Source organism: Stegodyphus dumicola, chromosome 4 (genome assembly GCF_044657685.1).
Source record: "Stegodyphus dumicola isolate Sdum_Otavi_A_Nest chromosome 4, ASM4465768v1".
In the NCBI taxonomy this organism is placed as follows: Eukaryota; Metazoa; Arthropoda; class Arachnida; order Araneae; family Eresidae; genus Stegodyphus; species Stegodyphus dumicola.
The window spans coordinates 54,109,257-54,134,623 of NC_140771.1; the positions used below are offsets into that span (position 1 = coordinate 54,109,257).

At 31.2% G+C, this 25,367-nt stretch overlaps 1 protein-coding gene across 18 annotated transcripts in view; it reads right to left on the reverse strand.

The window, feature by feature from the left end:
- LOC118191046 (dynein regulatory complex protein 1-like) overlaps positions 1-25,367 on the reverse strand; it is a 147,386-nt gene that overhangs the window by 27,007 nt on the left and 95,012 nt on the right. For all 18 annotated transcript variants that reach the window (XR_015040661.1, XR_015040659.1, XR_015040656.1 and 15 more), the window contains 2 exons: positions 7,748-7,779; positions 3,291-3,454 (listed from right to left, as the gene is read on the reverse strand). Coding sequence is in view for 11 of the 18 variants with exons in the window: in XM_085814902.1 (XP_085671028.1) it covers positions 3,291-3,454; positions 7,748-7,779 (196 nt within the window). In the remaining 7 variants the exon portion in view is untranslated. The remainder of the gene's footprint in view (positions 1-3,290; positions 3,455-7,747; positions 7,780-25,367) is intronic.

Below are 25,367 nucleotides of genomic sequence, written 5' to 3' on the forward strand. Positions count from 1 at the left end.
ACATTTTAATTTGTCTTCTTCCACTTGCTGCGCCATCTGTTGCTAACTTTTGAAACTAAATTTTTTCTTTTGCCATACGCTTTCCGCCTTCTTCAATAACATTCCTTTCAAATTTGACGTCATTTTCATGAGTGGTTCTTTTTTTATAGCGTTTTGAAACTTAAACTTTAATTATAATCACCCTGTATATTTGTTAATATGTAAAGGATCTAAAGCTAAAGTATGTTTTGAAATCCGAAATCTGTTTATCAATTTCACGCTGCTCGGCGGCGGGCGCGTAATGAATTGGAAGTTGATTTGTCAGCACTATCCTTATCTTCTGCGCAGATGTTTTTATTTTATTTGGCTTATAATTCCTTACCAAATGTAGTATTTCATCTCGATATGCTCCGTCTTTGATATGATTTAAAACAAGTTCCTCGTCATTATAATTCGCTTCCGATAGCGAAGAAAGTAACAGTGGTTATTGAAAACGAAAAAATTTCGATTGACAAATTAGTCAGTATTCTCGACACAGCAATTATAGGACTTGAACAGCGGAACTTTGTAACTGAACAAGAAATTATGTCTGTTTAATAGAATTAAAGAGAAAGTATTATCACATGAAACGAAGCAAAACTTAAACAACTTACATTGAAAGAAATGTAATAAATAGAATAGAAATGTAAATTTTAATAAAGTAAACAAATAAATATTAAGCTTTTTCTTTTTGCAAATTTTGATACCCTTTAGATCATAATTGTTCTTTATTTCATAAATTACGGTTTCATATTTTTAATTTTAGAATTTCTGCATGCCATCTTACGAGATTTAAACTGATGATCTATAATCCAGAAAAATCGATAATCCGGAATCGCCGAAGTCCCGACGAGTCCGGATTAACGACTTTTGACTGTATTTAGTTTTTAACTTAATCAAGGCTGCATTATAAAAATATTATTTATTTGTTCTGATAGCTCACAAATCCTGGATTTTTTTTTTTTTTTCATAGCAGTAATTGCTCTACAATGCAGTTAAAGCAGTAATTGCTCTACAATGGTTTATATATATATTTAAGTCTATAGATAGGGCTAAGGCATTCTTTTCACACTTGAAATGAATAGGAAATGGAACACCCATTTCTACAATGTACACCTGCTCAAAAAAAAAAAAAAAAAAAAAAGTCTGATGTGTACAAGTAAATTGAATATACCACTTTTGTGCCACAGCCTCCTGAGGCACTCGCAGACGACGGGACTGCGTGGTGCACGGGGGGGGGGAGAATTTACGGAGGGGCATGTGCTGGTTGCTACGTCACCAACCTTCAATGTGTTGCATCCTGTTCGTGACGTCAGCCACATGTTCCATCCTGTTTGTGTTATAATCTGGTTTCATGTTCATGCTAGAAGTTTCTAGAACATTCTTTTTAGTTCAGAACGTTTTAGTTTTCTAGTCTTTTTAGCTTTCTAGAACATTTCAACAGCCGCTAAAGGGCAGCATTCTTACCCACAGCTCCTTCTGATTGGTTCTCGTGGATTCTGGCCAAGTAATTAACCATAATTTTTAATTGATTATACTATTTGACTTCATATAGTAGTATTTAATGAAAGAGGTTCATATATTTGTATGAATTTTAAAAATAACCCCACGGCAGGGACTTGAACCCTACATCTATGGTATGGGAAACATGGTCAATAACACAAAGCCATGCTTTTATCTCTTGAATCCTATTATTTGACCGTGTCCATCCTCTTTATGCATCTGACTTTGTGCAGCGGAAACCAGCATGAGGCTGATGGATTGTGCGTACGGCAATTCTGTTCCAACTTGCTCAAACCTTCGTACATCTCTGATGATGAACGATTTCATAACTTTAAATTTACTTTGTTTCTGTGCTAGGTTAAGATTTGTTTAAAAATTTCTCTTTTCTTTATGTTACAAACATAATTTATGCAATTTGCTTTTCTTCTTGATGTTAAATTAAATGTACTAATTTTCACTCGATATTTTTATATACAAACATAAGATTTTTTCCTTTCTACATTTTGAAGTTTTACATCCCCCCCCCCCCCACGTTTAACTTGCAAAAGTAATATATTTTATAAAAGTAATACTTTTTCACAATTTTATTTTTTTTCTCTTTTTATTTTACAAAAGTTTTTTTTGTTTCAGTTTAATTTTTTTCTTTCCATTTTTTTTACATTTTTCACATTATTTATTTTACAAAAGTTATATTTATTTTTACATGATTAATATTTTTTGCTTTTTTTTTTTGTTATTTTACAAACTTAGTCTTTTTCCCTCCTATATTTTATTTTTTTTAATTCTTTAAAGAATTTTCTTCTCTTGGTTTTTTTTTTTTTTTTTTTTAAATTTTTCTCTTAAAGTTTTTTTTTGTTTTGTTTTAAATACTTATTGATGTTACACCTCCATTTCTCTAAGAGCAAAGCTAAATATTTCTAGGAAATTGTAGCTGGAATTTACACGCATTAATTTCCCTCTTTCCTTCTTTTACGAATAATAGTTTCAGTAAATTTAAACCAATAAGTATGATGTTCATTCTATATAGTTTAATTGGTATATTACATTTCTTACCTTTTTTATACTACTAATACTTATTAAGTTACGTAAAACTTTCTCTTCTAATCTATTACATTATGCTACTAACACTTGACAGGTGATACTCCGAATTTTCTCTTCTAATGTATTATACTAACATTTTGAAACACTATACAAAACATCATGGATTCTCTTTTACACATCTTACTTTTATTCAAAGGATTCACAAAACATGTAAAAAAAAAATGTAAATTTTAAACTTTCTATTTTCCATTTACACATTTTGCCGTACATTTAACTTTTATTATGTTTTTAAAACATATCCCTGTTAATATTCCTGATTCCTTTTTCCCTAAAAAAAATACAGACTTATTACAGAATTTACTGACTTTAAATTAAGCCTTATAATTCAGAAATAATAAATTTTCATGACATAAAATCTACTTGAACTAATATATGGACATCTCTAGCCAGTTTCATTCAAATACATACGAAAAAATATAAAATTTCTTATTCCTGTCTACCACAGTCTAATATGTACCAACAGCATTTCATTTCATATTATTTTACAATACAGACATTTACATGAATATATTCATATTTTTATTGAGCAGAAGGATTAATTTATATTACTAAAACAGACTGTTTGAAATATTTTACAAAAATATCTTAGATTTTCTTGTACATATGGTACTGCACTAACTTTAAATGAAATTTTAAAAAACATGCACAAAATTTTTCATCAAACTTACCAGTTCATCTGTCAACAGATTTAATAAATTAATCAAATTCCTACTGGACACTAATGTACGAAAAGCATCTGCAAATTCATCATCATGTAAAGTTGGGATTTTCCTCTTTAAATCCTCATTAATTTGAGCTTTCATAGATAGCTTTGAAGACGACAGAGCACGAACTGTTATAGGACAGAAAGAGAAAAACTAGTCAAGAAAAGAAAGAATAAACATAACTTCAATATTAATTTATATTCAACTCAGTATCTCTAAATGTGTATCTTATTAGGATTCCATGCAGTAAAAAATGCTACTTGCAGATAATGATAATCATTAATTAAAAAAATAATTACAATATTTGAATTAAATATTATCACAAAATAAGTAAGTGAACATTTGTCTTATACTATTACAAATAATTCATATCTATAGACTACGTATTATATTTTGCTTTTAACAAAAGATAACTAAAACAATACTTGTTCAGATCCTTTGAAGATGTGAATTTTTATCATTTTTTATTGCAATTCTGATTTTGGATATTTCCTATTACTTAATTATATTAAAATTAACCTTCAATAAGCAATTTCATTGTCCTTGAAGCTTTTTTATACAAATGATTTATGAATTATTCATGATTTATCCCATTAAGCATCAATGAATTCATTTAGAATAATTCAAGATAAATATTCCCATACTTATATCACTAAAGAACAATCATATCATCACCTGAAAATGACTTATAAGAATAAATTATGCAAATGAATAACATATCTTTATTAAAATGTCAGAAATTTGTTGTTAAGTGAATGATGAAAAAAGGAATGGTAATTTAATGTGTAGGTAGGATTATTATTTCCAAGATGGGGAAAGGAAGAAAAAAAATGAAAACTTAAAACTGAATTTCATATTATTTTGCTTATTTCTCATACTACTTTTTTTTAACACTTTAATCTGAGGCAATGTTAGCCCCTGGAATTCGAGAAATCCTTCTTTAATATGGCATGCTTATAACAGTATTACCATTCACAATGGTTCAACACACAACTGAGAAAGCTCCTGAGTACATATGATAAAATCATTAAGACTCTAACATCATATCATATAAAAAAATAAACCTAAATTAAAAAAATCGTGGTCAGGAGAAAATTAAAAAGACCAGGCCAAAAAAGGAAGAAGAGCTAATTCCTCTGCACCCAGCCTAACATCTGGAGTTATATTTCCTAAATAAAACATAAAACTGAAGAGAGAACTTTAGACGAGCTCCATAGACCAAAATTTATAAATAATTTTTCAGTTAAAAGCAGACAATCAAAAATAAAAAAGCTTTCATAAAATACATAGAAATCAACATTCTGCTGAAGAAAGCTCAGAAGATAAGTTTGGTTTGGTTTGGTTTATTAGATTACGGCAAAGCACTCGAGGGCTATTTGCCTTAAGGTAGGGATGCCTTCATGGAGAACCTTTTAAGGGAAACTGGCTTGTATACACGTTACACATGGGGAAAACCACAAAAACACCCATGCAGGCAGCCCGTTCGTGGGATTCGAACCTTGGACAGGGTTCATACACATTTCTGCACACAGAAATCAAGTACTTTTAAGGACTTTTAAGGACCATTAATGAAAAAAATTAAGGACCTATGAGCAAACGGGAACTGAATAAATTCAATTAAACATATTATTCTATGCCTGAATTTCACTTTTGTAATACCATCCTAAAAATAAAATAGATCCCTAAGTAGTATGCATTATTACTAAACATGAATTAACTAACATAATTATTAATAAGTTTGAGAATAAAATAAACTTCATGCAGTTATCAAGTAGCATTAAATATTTTACACTTATAATACTTGCACATATTAGAAAGAAAATAAGTGACATCTACATTTTACTAATAGTTAGCTTTATGTTGATTTTTTTTATGTCTCATTTTGTCATATATTTAGTCAGTCTAGAGGTTTAGTAAATAGCAGGGAGATTTTATATCAAATGGCATAGGTTAAAATGAGAAGTAAGATCATAATCAGCATGATTCATAACAAAAGACTGAATGTTGTCCCTCTGCTGCTTCTCTAGGGAGAGACCTGCTGATTAGAACAAACCTGAAAGGTCTGATGTAGGCATGGTTGGCAAGTGTTGAAAGTTAGTCAGGCTCTGATTAATGCAGTCAATGTCATAGCTTTGTGTAGAGTTCCAGGGGTTGTAACCCAGTTTTAAGGTTCCAAGCCATTAAAGCACCAGAAGTGATAAGTAGTGCTTTATATACGGGGTGTTTCATAGATCATTGGACAAACTTGAAGGGGTGGTGGAGCATACTAAAACATGCATTTTTTGTATAAGAATGTAGGGTCTAAAGTGACAGGTTAAGGCAGGAACGCAAAAAAACGACACGAGAGGAAACGTGTTTATGTACAAAATTAACGCAATCAACTAAATAATTTTAATTTAATCTGGCTTATCATATGAGGAAACCGAAATGGGAAGTTATAGTAAAGGCTGAAATCATAAACAATTGGGTAATTTACATAATAATAACTGCACATATCTTTGAAGAATAATTTTCTTTATGTATTCGGTTTCTTTCTTCAACGTTTTTCCTTTTAATTTTAGAATTTTTGGATTTAATTACGGATTTCTGTTACTGTAAATAACACTAAATGCATTTAGAATGTACAGAAAAAGTAGCTAATTTTATTTCTTTAGTAATATAAACATTCAGAAGAAATATGAAATATATATGGTAAAGGCCGGTTACAGAACTGACGTGGCAGAATTTTTAGAATTAGTGACACACCGAACAACAAAATCTAGAAATGGCAAAACTTTTAGAATTTAGAGCAAACATTGGAAGCAGAATTTAGAAGGGCACTAGGAAGCAGAATTTAGGATCCACAGAGATTGCATCAGGTGGGAAAATGCCTAGTGCCAGCTCTGTGTATGATGCATTAAGTATGCATCATACACAGAGCTGGCACTGTGTATGATGTATGATATTAGATTAATCTTTTAAATTGTAAGTTTTCAATTTCTTTATTAATAAAAAAATCTCTTTCTATAATGCCTGCCCAAGTGATAGGATTAGAAGCATTTTTGATATTTTCCACGCTTGTGTCTAGTGAAAAGTAGAGAAAATAAAGGGAAGATAAACATGTTAAGAAAAAGATTCTACAAGTAGTATCAGGAGTAAAATATTCAAATATTATGCTTCCATTGTTCTTTCAGACATTCCACAAAAAGTAAGAAATTCATCACAACTTTCTGTAAAATACACCCATTACGTGTTGATACCATGGAGACATTTTTCATTTTGTCACATATTTCTCGAATCTTCTAGAATCGTGAGTCTATAAATCTTGCCTTCAAATCCTTCTAAACTTTCCATGCTGCAATGTCAAAAATACTAATGAAAAATTATCCCAACCAATTCTGTAACAGCAAAAAGCCAGAAATATTTTGGGGGAAAAAAAAAGGGAAGGAAAAAGTGTAAAATTAATTTTATAGAGAAAATTGATGCATATTCTGAGAATTTTGAATAATCTGAGAAAATTACATTTGAAAACCGCTTACTATGAAAAAATTAAAAAGAAAACATTTTTAATTAATTACATAGCTAATTTTGCTTTTAATAAGAGCTGTTTTGTAAATTATGCTTTATAGTATTATACCTTGTTTATTTTTCAGATTCAAAATATTGTATGAAAAGTTGCCAAAATGAAGCTTTATAATATGACAGCGAAAAATAAAATGTTTCATTTTAATGTTATTTTTTAAATATAATTCCTATATATTACCATTATTTAATGAAATTTATCAATGTTATGATGTTTTAAAAAAATCTTCAAAAAATTCTCAGATCTCAGAATTAAAAATTTTCTATACAAACTGATCTTAAAATCGCCAAAATGTTGACAAGTCATCAAATTTAGAACCGTTTAATAAAAGAATTCACAACCCCAAAAGCGAAAAGTTGTTTAAAAGCTCTTTATTAGAAAAAATGAATTTTGAAATGCTTCACTTCTTGCTTAGAAACTCGAGTATCCCATCATTTATATTGGAAATAGAAACAAATTATAACCCATGAACCCATTCAAAAGATAACCATATACGTCACTGAATCGCCAAAAATATGCCTCCAAAATGCTAATTCACACTCAAAATGGCAGTCATAAAAACAGACAGAAATTTCAGATGATTAAAATTAAGGACCTTCTGATTTTCGCCAAAATTAAGGACTTTTAAGGACCAAAAATCGATTTAAAAAAGGTATTTTGCTAAGCATGCCTCAAAACAATGCAAAGTACAATATATCATTATAATGTAAGCAATTGCATTTTATTTCACATTTTTACTTTTTTTATTCAGCAAAAGAAACAACTCTTTCCCCAACATTTTACAGGCAGTCTACTAGTGGCATTTTCTTTATACTCAATATACTTAAAAATTATAAAAAAGTATGGAAAAATGAAATACTTTTTTTAATATCCTCAGGCTTCAGAAAAGACCTAAAAAGTAAGGAAGCTGTTAGAAAATAAGAACTTAACATAGTAAAATTTTAAATAAACATCCACAAAATGCATTAAAATTTTACGTCTTGGTAAATAAAATCATTGTTATGTTGTATTTAATACGGTCATCTTTAACTTCCAAATATTTTCAAATTTTCTGCAGTAATAATGATTTTAACATATTTAAATCCCTTCACGATGGATGTATCATATATGAATCAGTACTTAATCCTCTTATGCAATGGCATGCCATAGCACAACTCATCTCAGAGATCACACGTTGTTATAGTACGATCTCGCAAGAAAAGGGTATTTCGTGTCACTACGCCTAACTTTTTAAATAACATTCATTAAAACTATTTTTTTTATCAATTTTCTGATTTTTTTCTGTAATAGTATCTAACAGTAATATAATCTTAAATACAGAATATTACGAGATTATGAAAAAATTTTAATTAAAATCTAAATGCAAAATAAAATATTTGAGTCATTTTGATGAAATGTCATAAAAAACTTACTTAAACCTATATCTAAACCATACATATAAAAAATAATTAAATATATAATTAAATATTATAGCATAAATGATTCAGAAAGGAGACAGTGTGTGACAATCTAGTCACTGTTCTGTTCAATCTAGTCGTCCTGAAAAACATTTTCAGGTCGAACTTTTTAATTATTTCCAGCAGAATAATTAATCCTAGGAATTCCCTCATTTTAGGCACATCTACAGGAGTATGCTGATTTTGGATGAAGATGGATTGTTACTAATCTTTTGCTCATAGAACTTATTAGTTTCTTCAACTATTACATTCATTAGATTATCGAAAAAAATGATGAAAAAATAAATTTCCTTCACATAACTTTGAATTAAGTTTACTTCTGCAATTCCCATAAATTCATAAGGCTTCAATTACTTAACAGATCGAGTTCATGATGGAGTAGTTAGTGTTCTGCTGGATTGTGAGTTGACAGCAAAACAAACTTCCAATTCAGTCTTCGGCAAAATTTCAATATCAAAATTCGTAATTTTACTTAAATCTAGAGTCTTCGGTGTCAAAATAAACACTCATGAGCTTTACAATTCAAATATACTCTTCTTCCGTTCTTTCTCTTAGACATCGCACTATTAGTTTAACTCTCTTAAATGGCACGAAAAATTTACATCCACTATCTAAACAAGATGCAAACTGAATACAAACCAGAGTTTTTAAAACCACAGTTTAACCAAAGAATTTGAATTGGGAAGCTTCAACGCAATGGAGAAAAATTCAGTCTAAAATGCGTAAGGCGTCGACCAGCTTTATAGGCATAAAGACAAACCTTGAAATTCATCCACAACTGCAATCCCAAACCATCGGTAATATCCGAGAGGTAAGAGCACTATATTAAATGGTTTAAGAAGTGAATTTTTTACCGAAAATTTACAATTCTTATTTCTTTAATCTTAGAAATATTTTTAAGTTGTCAGCTTTAATTTCGTTAAAAATCCATTTCATGACATGAGAAGGTAATAAAAAACATCTTATGTGATAAGCAATTGAATTGGAAGCTCATTGGAATATTTTATTTTAAATTTATAACCCAGATTATTAAAGAAAGCAGGAACATTTGAAAGTATCTCAGCATGAAGTTTTCTTATGCAATGTAGATTATCTGCCTTACTTTTACGAAATAATGAATGCCCAAAATTTCTAAAAACCAAACTTCATCAAATCCCTCAAATTTCAACATAATGATGCTAGCCTGGACAAATTAAAATGGACAATCCTAAAAACCTCCTCTGAAAAGAACAAAATAATATCTCACATAAGCAATTCCAAATTAACTCTTATCTTAAAACCTGAATCTTACTCTGACACAGTAAAGCAGTACTCTGAAACAGTAATTTAAACAATTAAAACACTAACCCCAATAAATTTTTTTAAAATTCTTTTGCACAATGAAAGAGCTCTGAAACATCTTAGGAAGCACTAAATCATCCTAATTAACATTTCTTAGTAACTACTTAACAACCACACCCGAGATATCTCGGGAATAGATGCTGTTTCGAATTTCCTATGAACGAGTTAACTCGGGTGCTGAAAATTTTACGGATATTTAACGCCATCGCCCGTAATATTGGGTGACGTTTGACACTCTGCCATGCACATATTTTCTTAGCTGTGGGAAAGGTCCAAGCGGCTTTTGTGATTGGTTCCTCCATGACCCTGAGCAGCAGTCGACGACGTGGCCGCATTATAAATAAGCTGTAAATTCAGTTTGTTTTGTTAGCTGATGCAGATTACCAGATTATCACCCTGTTGCAGACTGTGATGTGGTGATGTGCCGCTATGTGTTACACCATGTTTCAGACTGTATCATACTGTCAATGACATCTGTAGATTGTAAGATGTATATACTTTATTTTTATTTTAGCTCTTATTATCTATTATTACCTAGACTACAGTTTTGTATTACTTTTAGTTAGATTGTGTTTTTATTTATTTATTTACATATTCTGGCTACTTCAATGAAGCCCGAGTTTACTCAAGTAATGTCATGAACCATAATAAATACCTTGTTTTTTGAGTCGATTTTTTTTCACCTTACAAAGCTACTTCTAGTGAGCTATATCTGTAGATAATAAAAATGTTATAAAAAATTTGTAAAAATTAAAATGTTATAAAAGGATTTTTGGCATAATTTTTTATTGCTTATATTTCTGACCCTCTGTCAGCAGAGAGGTAAGAATCAGTTCCTTCGTCCTTCATCTAAAACCAAGCAGTCAAGGATGTCTTTTTTTTAATTATTTTAATAATAATAATAATAAATATTACATCTATGAGTTTATTTACGGAAATATATTATCATAGACATTTAAAATGAAAGCATAATTTATTATAATATTACATTAGAATTATTAATATAATAGTAACCATTTATTAAATATTTAAGCACGAAAATGATTAATTGTAAATTAAAAATTTTTTCTGTAAAATAATAATAATAATAATAATAATAATAATAAATGTACACAAAGTACATTGCAGAATAAAGATTTGAAGTATAAATAAGAGCAAAAGCTAATTTTCAAATAGCAGATTTATGCTTCGCACTTCACTAACATTTCAAGTAGAAAGCATTTCGCCAGCACCCTGCACGTTTGCTTCACCACATACTGGCTTCGATTCGAAAGTTGCTTGAGACAGTAGCGTCTAGCCTAGCATGGGCAATAGGCATATTTTCAGCATGGTAACCTTTGTTGCTTGGCCAAAGAACATGTATGTGTGTTTGATTTGGCAATGAATTCAAAATTAAGATTTCAGCGATGCGCAAGTGATGTGCTGCGGAATGTGCGAAATTTGTTAACTTATTATGCAAGCAATTCTTTACTGGGGATTTAAAAAAGGGTATGGGTAAGCTTTGTTCCCAAATATGCAAGAATTTATTTACTGGGAACTTGAAAAGTATATGGGGAAATAGACTTTATTCTTTTTTCACTCGTGTGAATGCTTATGAACTGCTTAAATTACAGCTGTAGGTTCTTATAACATGCAATAATCAATTAACCATATTTTACATTTATTTCCAATTTTTTTTCTTTTTTTATATATTTCATTTTACATTCACAGTTATCACAAAATTTCTTTTCAAATTCATGCTTTCTACATTGGCATGTCTCACCTTAGGCAAATAATTCTTGAGAGCTTAGCATAATCAATTAATTTAACCTTATTTTAGAAATTTGTTTTTTATTTCATATTTGCAGTTATCGTAGAAGTTCATCTTATAACAGGCATTCAGGAAAATAAGAAACTTTGGTCCTTTCTTTTCTAATTCTTGATTACATTATCTTACTTCAGTGGTAATCCAAAATGTAATCGAAAATACAAACATACAAAATTACCTTTTATACTAATCACGCTAAATATAAGAAATCAGTAACAACTTGACTTCTACAACACTTCAAGCTTCTTATTCAGGCTTAACTTCTGCAACATGACAAAATTTAATCAAATAACAACATGTCTTTAGTTGCCAAACTTATGATACATCGCCAATTCTGTATAACGAATGCCAGCCAATAATGGCAATGAAGCTTGACATTGCACATGCGTGAAGCATAAACCATGCTAGGGCTAGACGATACTGCTTGAGGCTAGTCAGGCTGGTTTACATTATATCTACGAGAGCTTGCCTTCTTCTCCCCTTCATATTCTTTGGCTCCACTCCAATCTAGCCACAGGGGAAAAAAAAAATAAAAATTAGAAGCATTGGAAACTGTTCAATGTTTATATCATGTGAAGCCTCAACTGCACATCAAATAGGTGTTGTTTACTTTATATCATCTGCTTGTACATCTAAATGAATCACCAGAATCAGAAAGTACTTTATGGACACAAGGTCAACAATACATATATTTAAATAAGCTAACTATAGTGGACATGGAGTGCTATCTAGTGATTTAAAAAAATTCCAAAAAATGTGTATGTTTGAAAGTGCATATATGACACACGCATCTGGAAGATCAATGCAAGCAGCGATGCACCGGTGCATCACCTGACTGCTAGTGATATTTGGACCTGATGCATATATGACGGTGACCAGACAAAAGCCCACAAAAAAGACCCCACTGGGATAATTGTCCCCGCGACTAATACTCACACAGATCAAAGCGCACATTAATATAAGCACATGCTGATAAAAGTCCACACTGACAAAAATCCACACTGATATATATGCTACATTAAAATTAATATTTTCCCCCTTTTTTCTTCAGCTTCACAAAGCAGATTCATGAATAAAGATAAAATAAAAAATTAATTAAATTAATAACAAATAATTGAACAATAAATTTAAGTAGAGGAACAGATTTCATTTTGGTCTCCGGCTAAATTAAAATCCTATATGTATATAGAACAGAGAGTCAATCAAAATAATATAATTAAAAACATATACATGTATGTGTAACTTTGTTTCTATATCTACGCGACAAATGGAAGTCCGACAAAGGGAGGTGAAAGGGAATACTCGCCACACTGCTTCTTTTAATTCTACAAAATTATAGGGAGTATAAAATGTATGTAAATTTTCCTTATATACAGAGAATAATTTACGAATAATTTAACACTGTAAAAAATTTTGCATATAATGAATTTAATATGGAGAATTAAAGCTGAACTTTCATTTCAATGAAAAAAATAAAAGTAACGTATTCTATTATGATTAAGAAAACATTTGTGTGCACTATCAAAAACACTGTTTTAATGGTGAATTAAAAGCACGATTTGAAATAATCTAGTTAAATTTTGACAACTTGGATTTTACATAAATTAATTTCATTTTTAATCATAATAATTATTACTCGTAAAATTTTTCAGGAAGTCATAGCTATTTTGGATTTCCTGAAAATGTGCGCTGTTTTTAAGTGGGCATTCTTCTTGTGGGCTTATGTCATGCAGTTTTCTAACTGGTTATTCAGGCAGGAAATCATTGTGTTCCTTTCCTTTTGCCCCCAGCTGTGTGAAAAGCAGGAGAGCCTTGATTAATTGCTTTATCCCCTATCGAACCTAGGTTGCCAGAGAACGGCCTCAGAAGGGAGGAGGTGGCATGAGAGCAATTAAAGGTTGTTCAGGAATAAAATAAAGAGGATTTTAAATGTTTTAGAAAAAAACAATATCTGAAATTCTGCTTATAACTGAAGTTAACCCCTTTCTTGCATTTCTTTAGTCTAGTTCTTGAATAACATTTTATCTAAAGATTTAGTTAGAATTTCAATTATTTTAAAAATTTCAATAAAACGAAAGGAATTAAATATTTCTTAACCATTTTTAAAGGGATAATTCACTGTTTTTGCAGGAAAACTGCAGAGTGGAAAAATATGCTAGTTCCTGATTCGATAGTGTCTCTAACAACTTTTTGATGAACTAATTAAACGTGTTTGTTATGTCGAAGCAAATTCTTTGTTTAAAAGTAAAACTACTGAACTATTTCTAAAAAAATTAAATTATTACATATATTAAAATTTACGTCAAAGTACTATTTTTCATTTTAACTTTCATATGGTTGAAAACGCAACCATGAACGCAAAGTTAAAATGAAAAATATGAAACCATATAAAAATTAAACTATTCAAATAATTTTAATAATGAAGGTTTCTAACTCAAGAACAAGAGAATTTAAGAACCATGAGCCCAGCGTTGTAAGAAAAGTAATTTTGCACATTACAAAAAAATTTTTTTTCAATAAAAAATATTATTTTACTTGATTAACTGCAAACGCTTAAAAAACAGTTAATTTTAATTTACGGTAATTATTTATACACAAAAACTTTCAATGAAGCAAATTTAAACAGCATTTAGAAACTGAATTTCACTGGAACACTTCTTTTGTGGGTTTTATGCTGTTATTACGTGTTGAATATTATTTTGCCTAGATTTATGAAAAAGAAACACATAACATGTAAAAATCTATTATTTAGAAAAACTATCAAATTAAGGTCATTTTCTTCACCTCGAAATGCATTGTTTTCCATATACAAATTTCGTATTCTGACAACACAGAAATAGTGGCTACATAACTTGTAGGAGATATTTCTTATAAACCTCGTGTATTGGCAATCAAGTAGAAAAAATGCTTAATTATGGAGCTACGTTAAGAATAATTTTCCCCCTTATTCAATGAGTTCAAAAGTTTCTAATATCTTGTTTCCTAGCATGAAATATTTCACCAGTTTTGAAGGTTCTTTTTAAGAATAATTCATTAAGCAGAAGTTAGTAAGAACAAGTAAGGTATACTTCAAGTTTGATCGCTCAGTATTTTGGCCTCCTCGATGAATGTGGTGATTTGTACCGAGAGGGTGCACTGCACAAAGAATTAGTTTCGTTATACGGTCACGCCAAAAGTGTTGGGTGTATTACCGCTAATTGATATAATTAGATCATATCTGCCAGGTGGCAGAAAACTAGTATGATGTATCAATTTACATGCCAGGTGGCAGAATATGTGTATCATGTACATGTCAGGAGGCGTAACACTTGTAAACATGCCAGGTGGCATATGGCTTGTAAATAAACTCTAAATAAATGTACAGTAAAATATCTTGGTGTAATAGATCAAGGAACATGCATCAACAACCTTCTGATCATTTGGATACGTACACTTAGGTTTATTAGGTCTGGCTACCAAATAAAAGTTTTTGAATTCAACATAAAATTTTAAACATAATTTTTTTTTAAATTTGTATCTTAACTTTTACTTTCAAAAAACATGCACGTAATCTGAAGTTTTATATAACAAAAGTTAGTAAAGAGAAGTGTGACAAATTAAATTATCTGTACATTCAGTCACTATTAAAAACTAATTCTGTCTAGACTATGAGTCCTAAACCAGGAGGGATAGCCCTAACAGGAATTTCACAGTTTCAGAGTAATTTAGTAAACCTTTTCTTTACGTATTTAGATTTAGTTTATGAATATAAAAAAGCACTTTTATTCAAATTTTGGTATTTACCAACATGTTTTATACTTGTTTAATTTACATTAAAAATAATCTATATTTAAACAAACTCATATGTACTTATCAAGTTTTGGGAAGGAGAGGTTGAATGATCGTTTAGCAATGGTGAAAAGGGCACATGAGAATCCCTGGTCTAGACTGAGCCAACGAATTAAATATAGAATTTTATACTTTAAGGATCTTAAGTTCTTACTGTAGAGTCATTAGGTTTTTTTTTTTTGTTTTTTTGTTTTTTTTTTTTTTTTTTTTTTATGTGGGAGACATGAAGAATAAGCAATGCCCTCTTTGAGACTCGAGCCTGGATCTCCGAATAAGAGCCGATTGTACTAACCACCGTTACACCACGAAGGCATTCTGGAAGGAGGGAGAAAATACCTTATATACCCCCCCCCCCTTTTAAAGATGATTGGGTATTAGGAGACCCAGTCGTGAAATCTTGGTGGAGAAGAATCATCATCTACCACCTTTTTTTTTTTTTTTTAGTTTAGGCGTCATGCTGGAGACGTGAAAACTGAGCAATGCGCTCGCTGGGACTCTAACATGAACTTCTCGAATACGCGGCAAGTACACGAAGAAGGCATGCTGGAAGGAGAGAGAAAATACTATCCTGTTATGTATTATTTCAATCTGTACTGTCAATTTTACTTTCCGCTTCCTCACACGAATGTAAATAAGTTAGTAAGTAAACATGTTTAGTATCCAAATGACTTAAAAGTATTTAAGGTGAAGCTTTTGCGATTGAAAGGGAATGCAAGAATTGTCTATTTCGACTTCTGCTGTCAGGGTTTAGCCATTTGCAGCCATTGCATTAAGCGCACCAGTAAGTTAATTGTCTGAGAAAGCCTGTTAGGCTAATCTTGAATTCCTCTATTTAATTTATTACCTTGAAATGTTAAGTTTATTAGTTGTGCTGATACTTTAGCAACTCAATATTCTGTCGATTAAGTTGTTAAAATATCAACACAACAATTTAAGTATTTGTTGTATGGTTGTACTGATACTTCAGCAACTCATCTGTCAATGCTGAGTAGGTAAAGTGTCAGCCCATCTATACAACAATATTTAAATGCAAGCAGTAAGCATAAATATGCAGAATGAAGTAAGCTTTGTAAACAATTTTATACTGCTAACTTAATTTTAATAGTAAACACTGATATAAACAGATCAGGTTTGCAAACACGCCCTAAAAGAACATCATCCACATCACGCCTTTATCTACTGCAATATGTAATATCCTGAAACATGATTCCTGTACCCATTACAATAAATAATGCCATAAAGCATGCACCTGTACAACTATGTATCGCTATATATATCACGTAATATAATGCATTTTGCTTGATCTAATTTAACGCCTGGCGGAGGCAGAACTTTCAGTGTTGGCTGGAGTCACAATTTCATCATGACTCGAAGATGCTGGAAGGTTGTTGTTTTGCTAGTCAGTGTGTAGAGCTAATGCCTACTTACTTCAGGTAAATATTAGGTGGCCACTTCACTTCTACGTAACATAACACCACAAGCAGTGGTCTATATGTTAAGCAGAAGGTGTACTCTTGTAAATAGTTCTCTTGGATAAAAGGTTTCAATTTTTATCCTTATTCTATTGTTACTGAACATTAAGTTGATTAGTGAGTTTGGTTTAGTGCATGTGAGCACGGCAAAGCCTTGAGGACTATCTGCCTGAGGAGAGGGATGCCTTCGTGGAAACTTTCTAAGAGAAACTGGCTCGTATACAAATTACACATAGAGAAAACTACAAAAACGCTCATGCAGCCAGCCTGCCCGTGGGATTTGAAACTCGGACTGAACTACCAGTGTTTCGTGACTTTACCGCTTGGCGGACTCTGTTGACCACTGAGAAGTCACGAACAATCTTACAGAAGGTCATTGACAATTTGCATGCTCCCGTGAACGATTAGACCTTATAACTTGTTTGTTAGCTCCTTTCTTGAAGCTAACATTTAAACATAAAATTAAATAAAATTCTACATTTTACTAGGGTTAAATTTTTTTTCTATTAAAAAATAAAAAATTTTCTATTGATTTCAAAAGAGAAAAAATTTTGAGCATTTGTTGAGGTAAGCATAGTTGAGATAAGCAGTATGCATAACAACTTATATATATTACATTTTAAATGTGAAAAAATTTTTTGATTGATAGAACATATTTCATTTAAGACTTAATTATTTATTTTCGATTCGCAAAACATTCTAGACATTGTTCCTTTGAAAATAAATCTGAGAAAAAGTTCAAATATCGGATAATTTATATGAATAAAAATTGATAAAAAAATGGAATAAAAGCCGTACGTTAAGAAAATGTCAGTCATCTAATTCTTAAGCTTTTCATGTAGGCACAAGGCTCACCAGCGGCCAAGCAGTAAAAACGCTGAATACTGATAGCTCGGTCTGGGGTTCAAATCCTGAAGGAAAGGCTGACTGCATGGGCACTTTTATGGTTTTTCCCTTGCCTAACATGTATATGAGCTAGTTTCTTTTAAAACGTCCTCCACAAAGGCATGCCTTTCCTTGGCTTAGTGCCATTTCGTCCATTCTCTTTTCATGCCGAGTTCGAAACAGTGTCGTTTGTCTGCTGCCATTTGCACTTATTCTATCTTTCCCATTTCATTCGCTGTTCGAAAAGTCACTATATGATTAAGAAAAGATATATTCAAACGAAATGACCCTTACTACTTTGACCTGACTTAGCCTTTGAGTTCCAATATTTATTAAACATTTTGTTTAGATAAATTTATACTGAGCAGAATAATAAATTTCAGACATGTTCAAGAGGTGTGTTTTTGAATCTAATTCCATTTTTGTCATTTAGTGTCCATTTTTTTTTAATTTCACATAATTCTAAAGAAAAAGAACCACTGTTTCTCTACTTTGACAGAAAATCAAAATGTAGCAAGTATATAACGAAGATGTACATGTTTTATTAAAAATATAGTGAGCCGTCTATAAATGCAACCGTTCATGGTTTTAAAGGATTTTGGTTGTAGATATGGTGATCTTAGACATGTGATATCCACTGGCAATGCTTGTTTATGTTCACAAAAAATACAGGTCTCTTTCAAAAGGCAACATCTAAGAAATGTCGTCAATAGATATAATTCACTATAATTATTTTCTAATGGATAATGTAATTAATTTAATCTAAAGTCAATTAGAAAATGGCTGTTTACAATAGGAAGATTTAAAAGCACTATAACTGTAATTAAGAGCACTGTAATTTTTCTTTCAGAATCAGCTGTTATATAAGATTAGCTGCTTTCTGTGTATTTTTCATGTTATATAACTGATATCCATGCGTCTCGAACAAATATACAGTAAATGTAAGACAAATTATTAAAAAAATTGTAATTTGAAACATTAATACTAATTTTCTATTACTATACATAATTAAGACACAATAACACGCCGAATAAATACTAATTCAGAAGTCAAACAACAAAAATCAGCGTTAATTTACAAAAATATGAGGCAGTACCTAAATTTCAAATTTAGGTACTGCCTCGTATCCATTAGCTAAATATTTAGTTTCTAGATTTTCCACTCTATTAGACAATAACATTTACACCATAAAAAATTCAATAGAGTTTGTAAAAAAGGTTAAAAACATTTCTCCTCGTAATTTACTCATGGTTTCTTTTGATGTAAAATCATTATTCACCAATGTCCCAGTGGAGGGTGCATTAAGATGTCTAGAAACCAGACTTCGCGAATTTCATTTCTCTTGCATCGAAATTGATGAGCTAATTTCTCTCACTCAACTCTGTTTGAAACAAACACATTTTGTTTTCCAAAATAAATATTACAAGCAAACTGAGGGATTAGCCATGGGAAGCCCCCTCAGTCCCATCCTGGCTGATATCTACATGCATTATTATGAATCAAAATTATTTGAAACTTTAAACTTCCCGGCATGGTTCCGCTACGTAGACGATACTTTTACCCTGTTTGAAGGTAATAAAGATGATTTAAATAGAGTTCTTTCAACAATGAATTCTATTGATCCTGCTATTCAGTTCACTTTTGAACTTGAGACTTGCAATTCTCTTCCGTTTCTCGACATTCTGGTCACACGTAACACATCCAACTTCAGTACTACAGTTTACCGTAAACCTTCATCGGTTTGCCTTCCACCACACTTTAAATCATGTCATCCGACTAAACAAAAGTTAGCTTCATTTTATTCCTATGTTTTCCGTGCTCTTCAAGTTTGCTCCTCCAAACTAGCCCTTGATGAAGAACTAAATTATTTAAAAGCAATAGCTATTGACAGGGGCTTTTCACCCAACATTATTAATCAAGCAGTTAAAAAATTCTTATCTCAACACACTAAAAGCCACACTCTTATTTTAGGAGATTATAAAAATTCTGTTGTCATTCCCTTCTTTCCATCAATTAGCTATAAAGTTGCACATATTTTGCAGAAATTTAACTTTCGGGTTGTTTACTCTCCCATCAATAAAATTCCAACTTCTATACTCAAGGACCCCATTCCGGACATGAATTCCTGGGGGATTTATAGGATTCCTTGCCAGTGCGGTTTAATTTACATTGGCCAAACTAAGAGAGCCTTAAAATTTCGCGTCAAAGAACATGAGGCATATGTTAGAAAAAAGGAAACACAGAAGTCTTCTGTTGCTCAACATTGTTGGTCCGAAAATCATACTTTCAATTTTTCTGCTGCCAAAATTATTCAAAAAACATCTTCCATTGGAGAACTGGATTTTCTAGAGGCATTTCACATTCATAAAAATCTTTCTGTTCTAGTTAACGATCCTAATTCCAATCCAAATTTGCCTTCGGCTTTTAGAGAAATTATGTTTTAGTTCTGGTTTCGCCAACAGATGGCGCCACTTGCTTATTCTTGTCCAGGCTTTCTTATCTTATCTAAACATTATTTCCTATCTTGTTCATTTGCGGTTTTGCAGCTGAAGATGATGGTTCGGTAAAACCATCGAAACTAGTCCTGTGAAAATTTTGTAAATTAATGCTGATTTTTGTTGTTTGACTTCTGAATTACTATACATAATACTATTAATGAATGAGGAATTTATATAATATGTATACTTAGCATCTAAAAATGATGAACTTTGAATCTGATGACTGTATATATTCATGTAGTTACAAAATTTTATTAGATGTTATTATACGCATAGTTCTTTGTAATTTTCACAAACTCTTAAAAAATGCTACATATTTATTACTATAGATTGAGATGATTGTATTAATTAAATTTGTAGATATGTTGACTTCTAAGAGTTTTCCCATCCCCCCCCCAAAATAAATAAATAAATAAAATTCAAATTAAAAAACTATTCCAAACTGCTGTAGTTGAAAGATTAAGAGGTTACACTTGGAATTAATTTTCTGACAGGGTGTCAGCTGAAAGTTTTAATTTATTCAGAAATCTGAAAGAAAATATTTCTAGAAAATTGCCAAATTATAATTGTTACATTCAAAAAAGCTTTCAATGAGAAATATGTTTAAATTTTGATAATAAGCTCAGTCTAAAGTAAAGAATAAAATATCTCTTAGCGAAGTTTTCATTGCGCTTAACTATTTTAATATTACCAAACTAAAAAGGAACTAAAGGAAAAACTAAAAAGAAAGAAAATAAAATTCAAGTGTTTTTTAATTAAAAACTTAATAGTTTTAATAATGAAACATAATTATATTTAATGTCAGCCATATTACCTTAAAAATAGCATGTGAGAAACTTCACAATGATATTTTTCATTTTCACATACACATACCAAAGTTAAATAAGTAAATAAATAATAAAATGCAATTTCAGATTTATCATCGAAATGTTATAGCTAATCAATCAGAGAGCAGAAAGTTTGCTTTCAACCTAATAAATTAAACAAATAAAGTAGTGATAAAATATACAAACAGATATATATTTGAGACATTCAAATTTAGATCTGAATACTCCATTTATTATAATTAAAATTATAAGTACATTTTATAGTAATAAAAACCATAAGTCCCTTTTGATTATGTGCACATTTACCAATGTGTGCTTTTATCAGCATGGGCTTATAGCTACGTGGGCTTTTATCAATGTGTGCTTTCTTCGCTGTAGGCATTTGTCGTATGGGCAATTATCATAGTGGGCTTTTGTTGTGTGCGCTTTCGTCCAGTGGGCTTTTGTCTGGGAACCATAAATGACACATCTGCAGAAGGTTTTCAGTTCAGCAAGATGCTGTCATGAAGGGGTTAAGGGCATCTTCAATTATAACATCCTAGTGAACTGTTTCTTTAATTTTACTACAGTATTTTATTTTTGTAAAATTAGATCAAAATAATTAAATTTGTCATTTTTAACCACAGTGAATTATTAAATTTTTTTTTCTATAACTGATAACTTAATCTATGACTACATAAAATTATAAAGTATAAATAGAACATACATTATAAGATAAAACTACAATGTAGGATGAAATAAACGTACAGTATTTTATTTTAGAATAAATAGTATTTTGTTATGGAAAGAGGAAGAAAACTGGTACTTTTGAATTTAGTAACACCTTAGAAAAATTTTGTTGCCAAATGTTTTGGTCATTTAAAAGAAATAGTTTTCAATTGTTGTTTTCAAAATTTTCATTTTGACCACCAAGTATACGATTTTGCTTTTATGAAGGTAGCATAAGTAGCTCGAATGGATAAATAAATATTTGAATATATGCATTAAATTTAAAATACATAATCATCACAATGGTTTAACTAATACATTTTTAGTGCTGACATACATAAATTTTAAATACTTATATACATATATATATATAATAAGCCTAAATATGAAGATTCCTAAAACTTTATTCAATATTTACAATTTAATTTTGAATTTAAAGGTTGTATAGCTAAGTATGTAAAGAGTATATAGGAATGAAATAGAGCCATACTCCAATATATGTGTTTCACATTAGAAGAAAATTGTCCTTTAAAGTTTCAAAGTATATGCTAAGTAATAAATGGCCTAATGTGAAATGCAGCCCCTGAAAGAAGTTAAGCCCTGTATTCCCACAGTAATCACGACTAAATGCATGTGCATACACTAACAGATATAACTAAATGGGGATGGGGGAGGACTTTGGAACTCGCTGTATATTTTCAGAATACACAGTGCTTCTAAAAACTATACTTTTCTTTCTCCCACCCTTGGCAGCTATAAAAATGTCAGAGAGGAACACAGCTATCACCATCTCAAACAACATAAAAAATGCCTTTGATAAGTCCACAGCTGACCACATTTGTAAAAAAGATATGACGAAACTTCCTCCAAACATAAAAAACATGATCCATAAACGTGGGAGTATGTGTAAATTTTTAAAAAAATTTACAAATACTCCCACAATCCTCCAGTCAAATGACGTGTCAATAAATTACACAGGAAAATTAAAAATCAGATTGAAGAACATAGAAAAGACATATGAAATAGCAAAATAGTCAACTTTAACACTGAAGATGGTGCCTTCTGGAAATATCTATGTAACCGTATGTCAACAAAGACCAAAAATATGCCCCTTCAAAACAGCAACAGTCACCTTTACACAGATGCAGAAAAAGTAGTGGCTTTCGCCGATCACTTCAAAAAACAATTCACACTAAACGAAATTCCCGCTGATGCCATATTCACAACTGATGTCAATAACACAGTTGAAAGGTTGCTTCCACAGCCTACTGTAAACAATCTGCTGAAATTCACAGACCCCTCCGAAATTAAAAATCTCATTACTAAATTGCATAATAGAAAAGCACCAAGTCATGATATCTCAAATAAAATGATTAAGAACTTCCCAAACAACTATATCACCAAGGAATCATAAATGCTTGTTTGTATTATCTGAATTATTTTACGACAATGTGGAATAATGCTACAATTACTTTAATTCCCAAACCTGGGAAAAATCATACTTGTATGGAAAACTATCACCTGATAAGTTTACTCCCGTTGTTCAGAAAAATATTGGAAAGGATTGTTTACAAACGATTGGATCCGATACTCTGTGCGCTGCCCAATCAGCAGTAAGGATTCCACAGAGGTCTTTCCACTACCATGCAACTCATAAGAATAGTAGAATTATTATCTCTGTCATACACAAGCATCAAACCATTGTTTTCCTTACACTAGACGTGGCCAAAGCTTTCGACAGCATCTGGCATAATGGTCTTATTTACAAATTCATCAATCTCAACGTTGCCTGGGAATTGGTCCTTCTCATAAATTCCTTTATTAACAACCACACCTTCAGCATCAGACTAGGAAATTACTACTCCATACATAGAAAAATATCAGCGGGTGTTCCACAAGGCTCCAAATTTAGGGCCTTTACTTAATATATGCGATGGATTTTTCTATGTTCGATGACAATAACTGTATTACTGCCTGCTATGTGGATGACACCACATTTCTCTCCTCATCACTAAATCTCAAACGTTCTATCACTAACATCCAAGGCAGGATTCATGCGATTGAGCACTGGTGCAGAAAATGGAGAACTTGTATTAATGTTTCAAAATCCCAATTACTCCTCATCAGTCGCCATTGCAGAAAAAATTAGATGTTGACACATCTAATGAAAAGGTGCTGCTGGTCACCAAAGCGATATATTTAGGTCTAAGATTTATTACCATCCTCACATGGAATCCACATGTCTCTGCTGCCACTGGAAAAGCAACCAGAATTTCAATGAAACTACATAACATCCTTCTTTCGACATCTAAACTTGATCGTGCAAGGAAAACACGAATATGCACCTCCATTCTTCATCCAGTTCTTCCTTATGCTTCCCTGGACTGCTGCGCTGCTTCAAACACATATCTTATCAAACTACAAAACTTCCAGAACAATTTCTTTAGAAAAATTACCGGGGCGGGGCCACATGGTTCATACGAAATTTGGACCTACATAAAGACTTAAAAATTGAGGATATTAAAACATTCATCGAGCGACTCACTAACAACGTCTTTAATAAAGCAACCACTCATGACACAGTTAATTATGCTGATAACTTCAAATATGAGCTACTAGAGGAAGATTTTAACCTACGTTCCAATGCAACACATATTTTTATATATGATATTTAACTATTTTATCTCTCATTTTAATAATTAGTTCAATTTTCTCTTCCTCCCTATTTTTAAGCAGCACTAGCGGTGGTCAGTATATGGGAGGGTGACCACCCCTATCACTGATGCCAGCCAATCATTATATCATATCCTTTCTCTTCCGGATTCATCAGCTCCTACCTTGGTGACTTCATCAATTAAGTTCCATTTATTATACTTACATCACATACTTCTTCCCAACACACAATATTTCTTGGGTCAGGCCCTGAAATTTAACTATACACAGTCATTTCACACACCAGTGACAGCATCTAAGGTTACCCATGTGAGGTGTTCCTTAATCGGGGTATCCGAGGATCCTATAATAGCGGGATAAAGTTCCTGCTGACACAGGCTTATCCAACAGTATCAAAGTATCACTGCTATCAGCCGTCAAAACATCTGACTCTCCCCTTCCCCATGCATAGCAGATTTTCCATTAAATTTCTCTCAGCTCTACTTTTAATAATCTCGTTGTCTTCATTAATGATATTCTATTGCAGCTCTTGTATTTAGAAATTTTTATTATAATAGTTTCCAAACTTAACAGTACAGTACAAAGTCTGTAATCGGGACTCGTCGAGACATTGATTCCGGATTAGGGTTTTTTCCGCATTATAGATCATCAATTTAAATCTGGTAAGATGGCATGCAAAAATTATACAATTAAAAATAGGAAATCGTAATTTATGAAATAAAGAGCAATTATTATCTAAAGGGTATCAAGATTTACAAAAAAAAAAAAAAAAAGCTTAATTCTTATTTGTTTACTTTATTAAACATATCTTTCAACGTAAGCTGTTTAAGTTGCTTCATTTTTTGAGCTAGTACTTTCTCTTTAATTCTATAAACAGAAACTTGTTCAGTTACAAAGTTACACTGTTCAAGTCCTGTAATTGCTGTGTCGAGAATACCGACTAACTTGTCAATTCAAATTTTTTCGTTTTTAATAACCTCTCT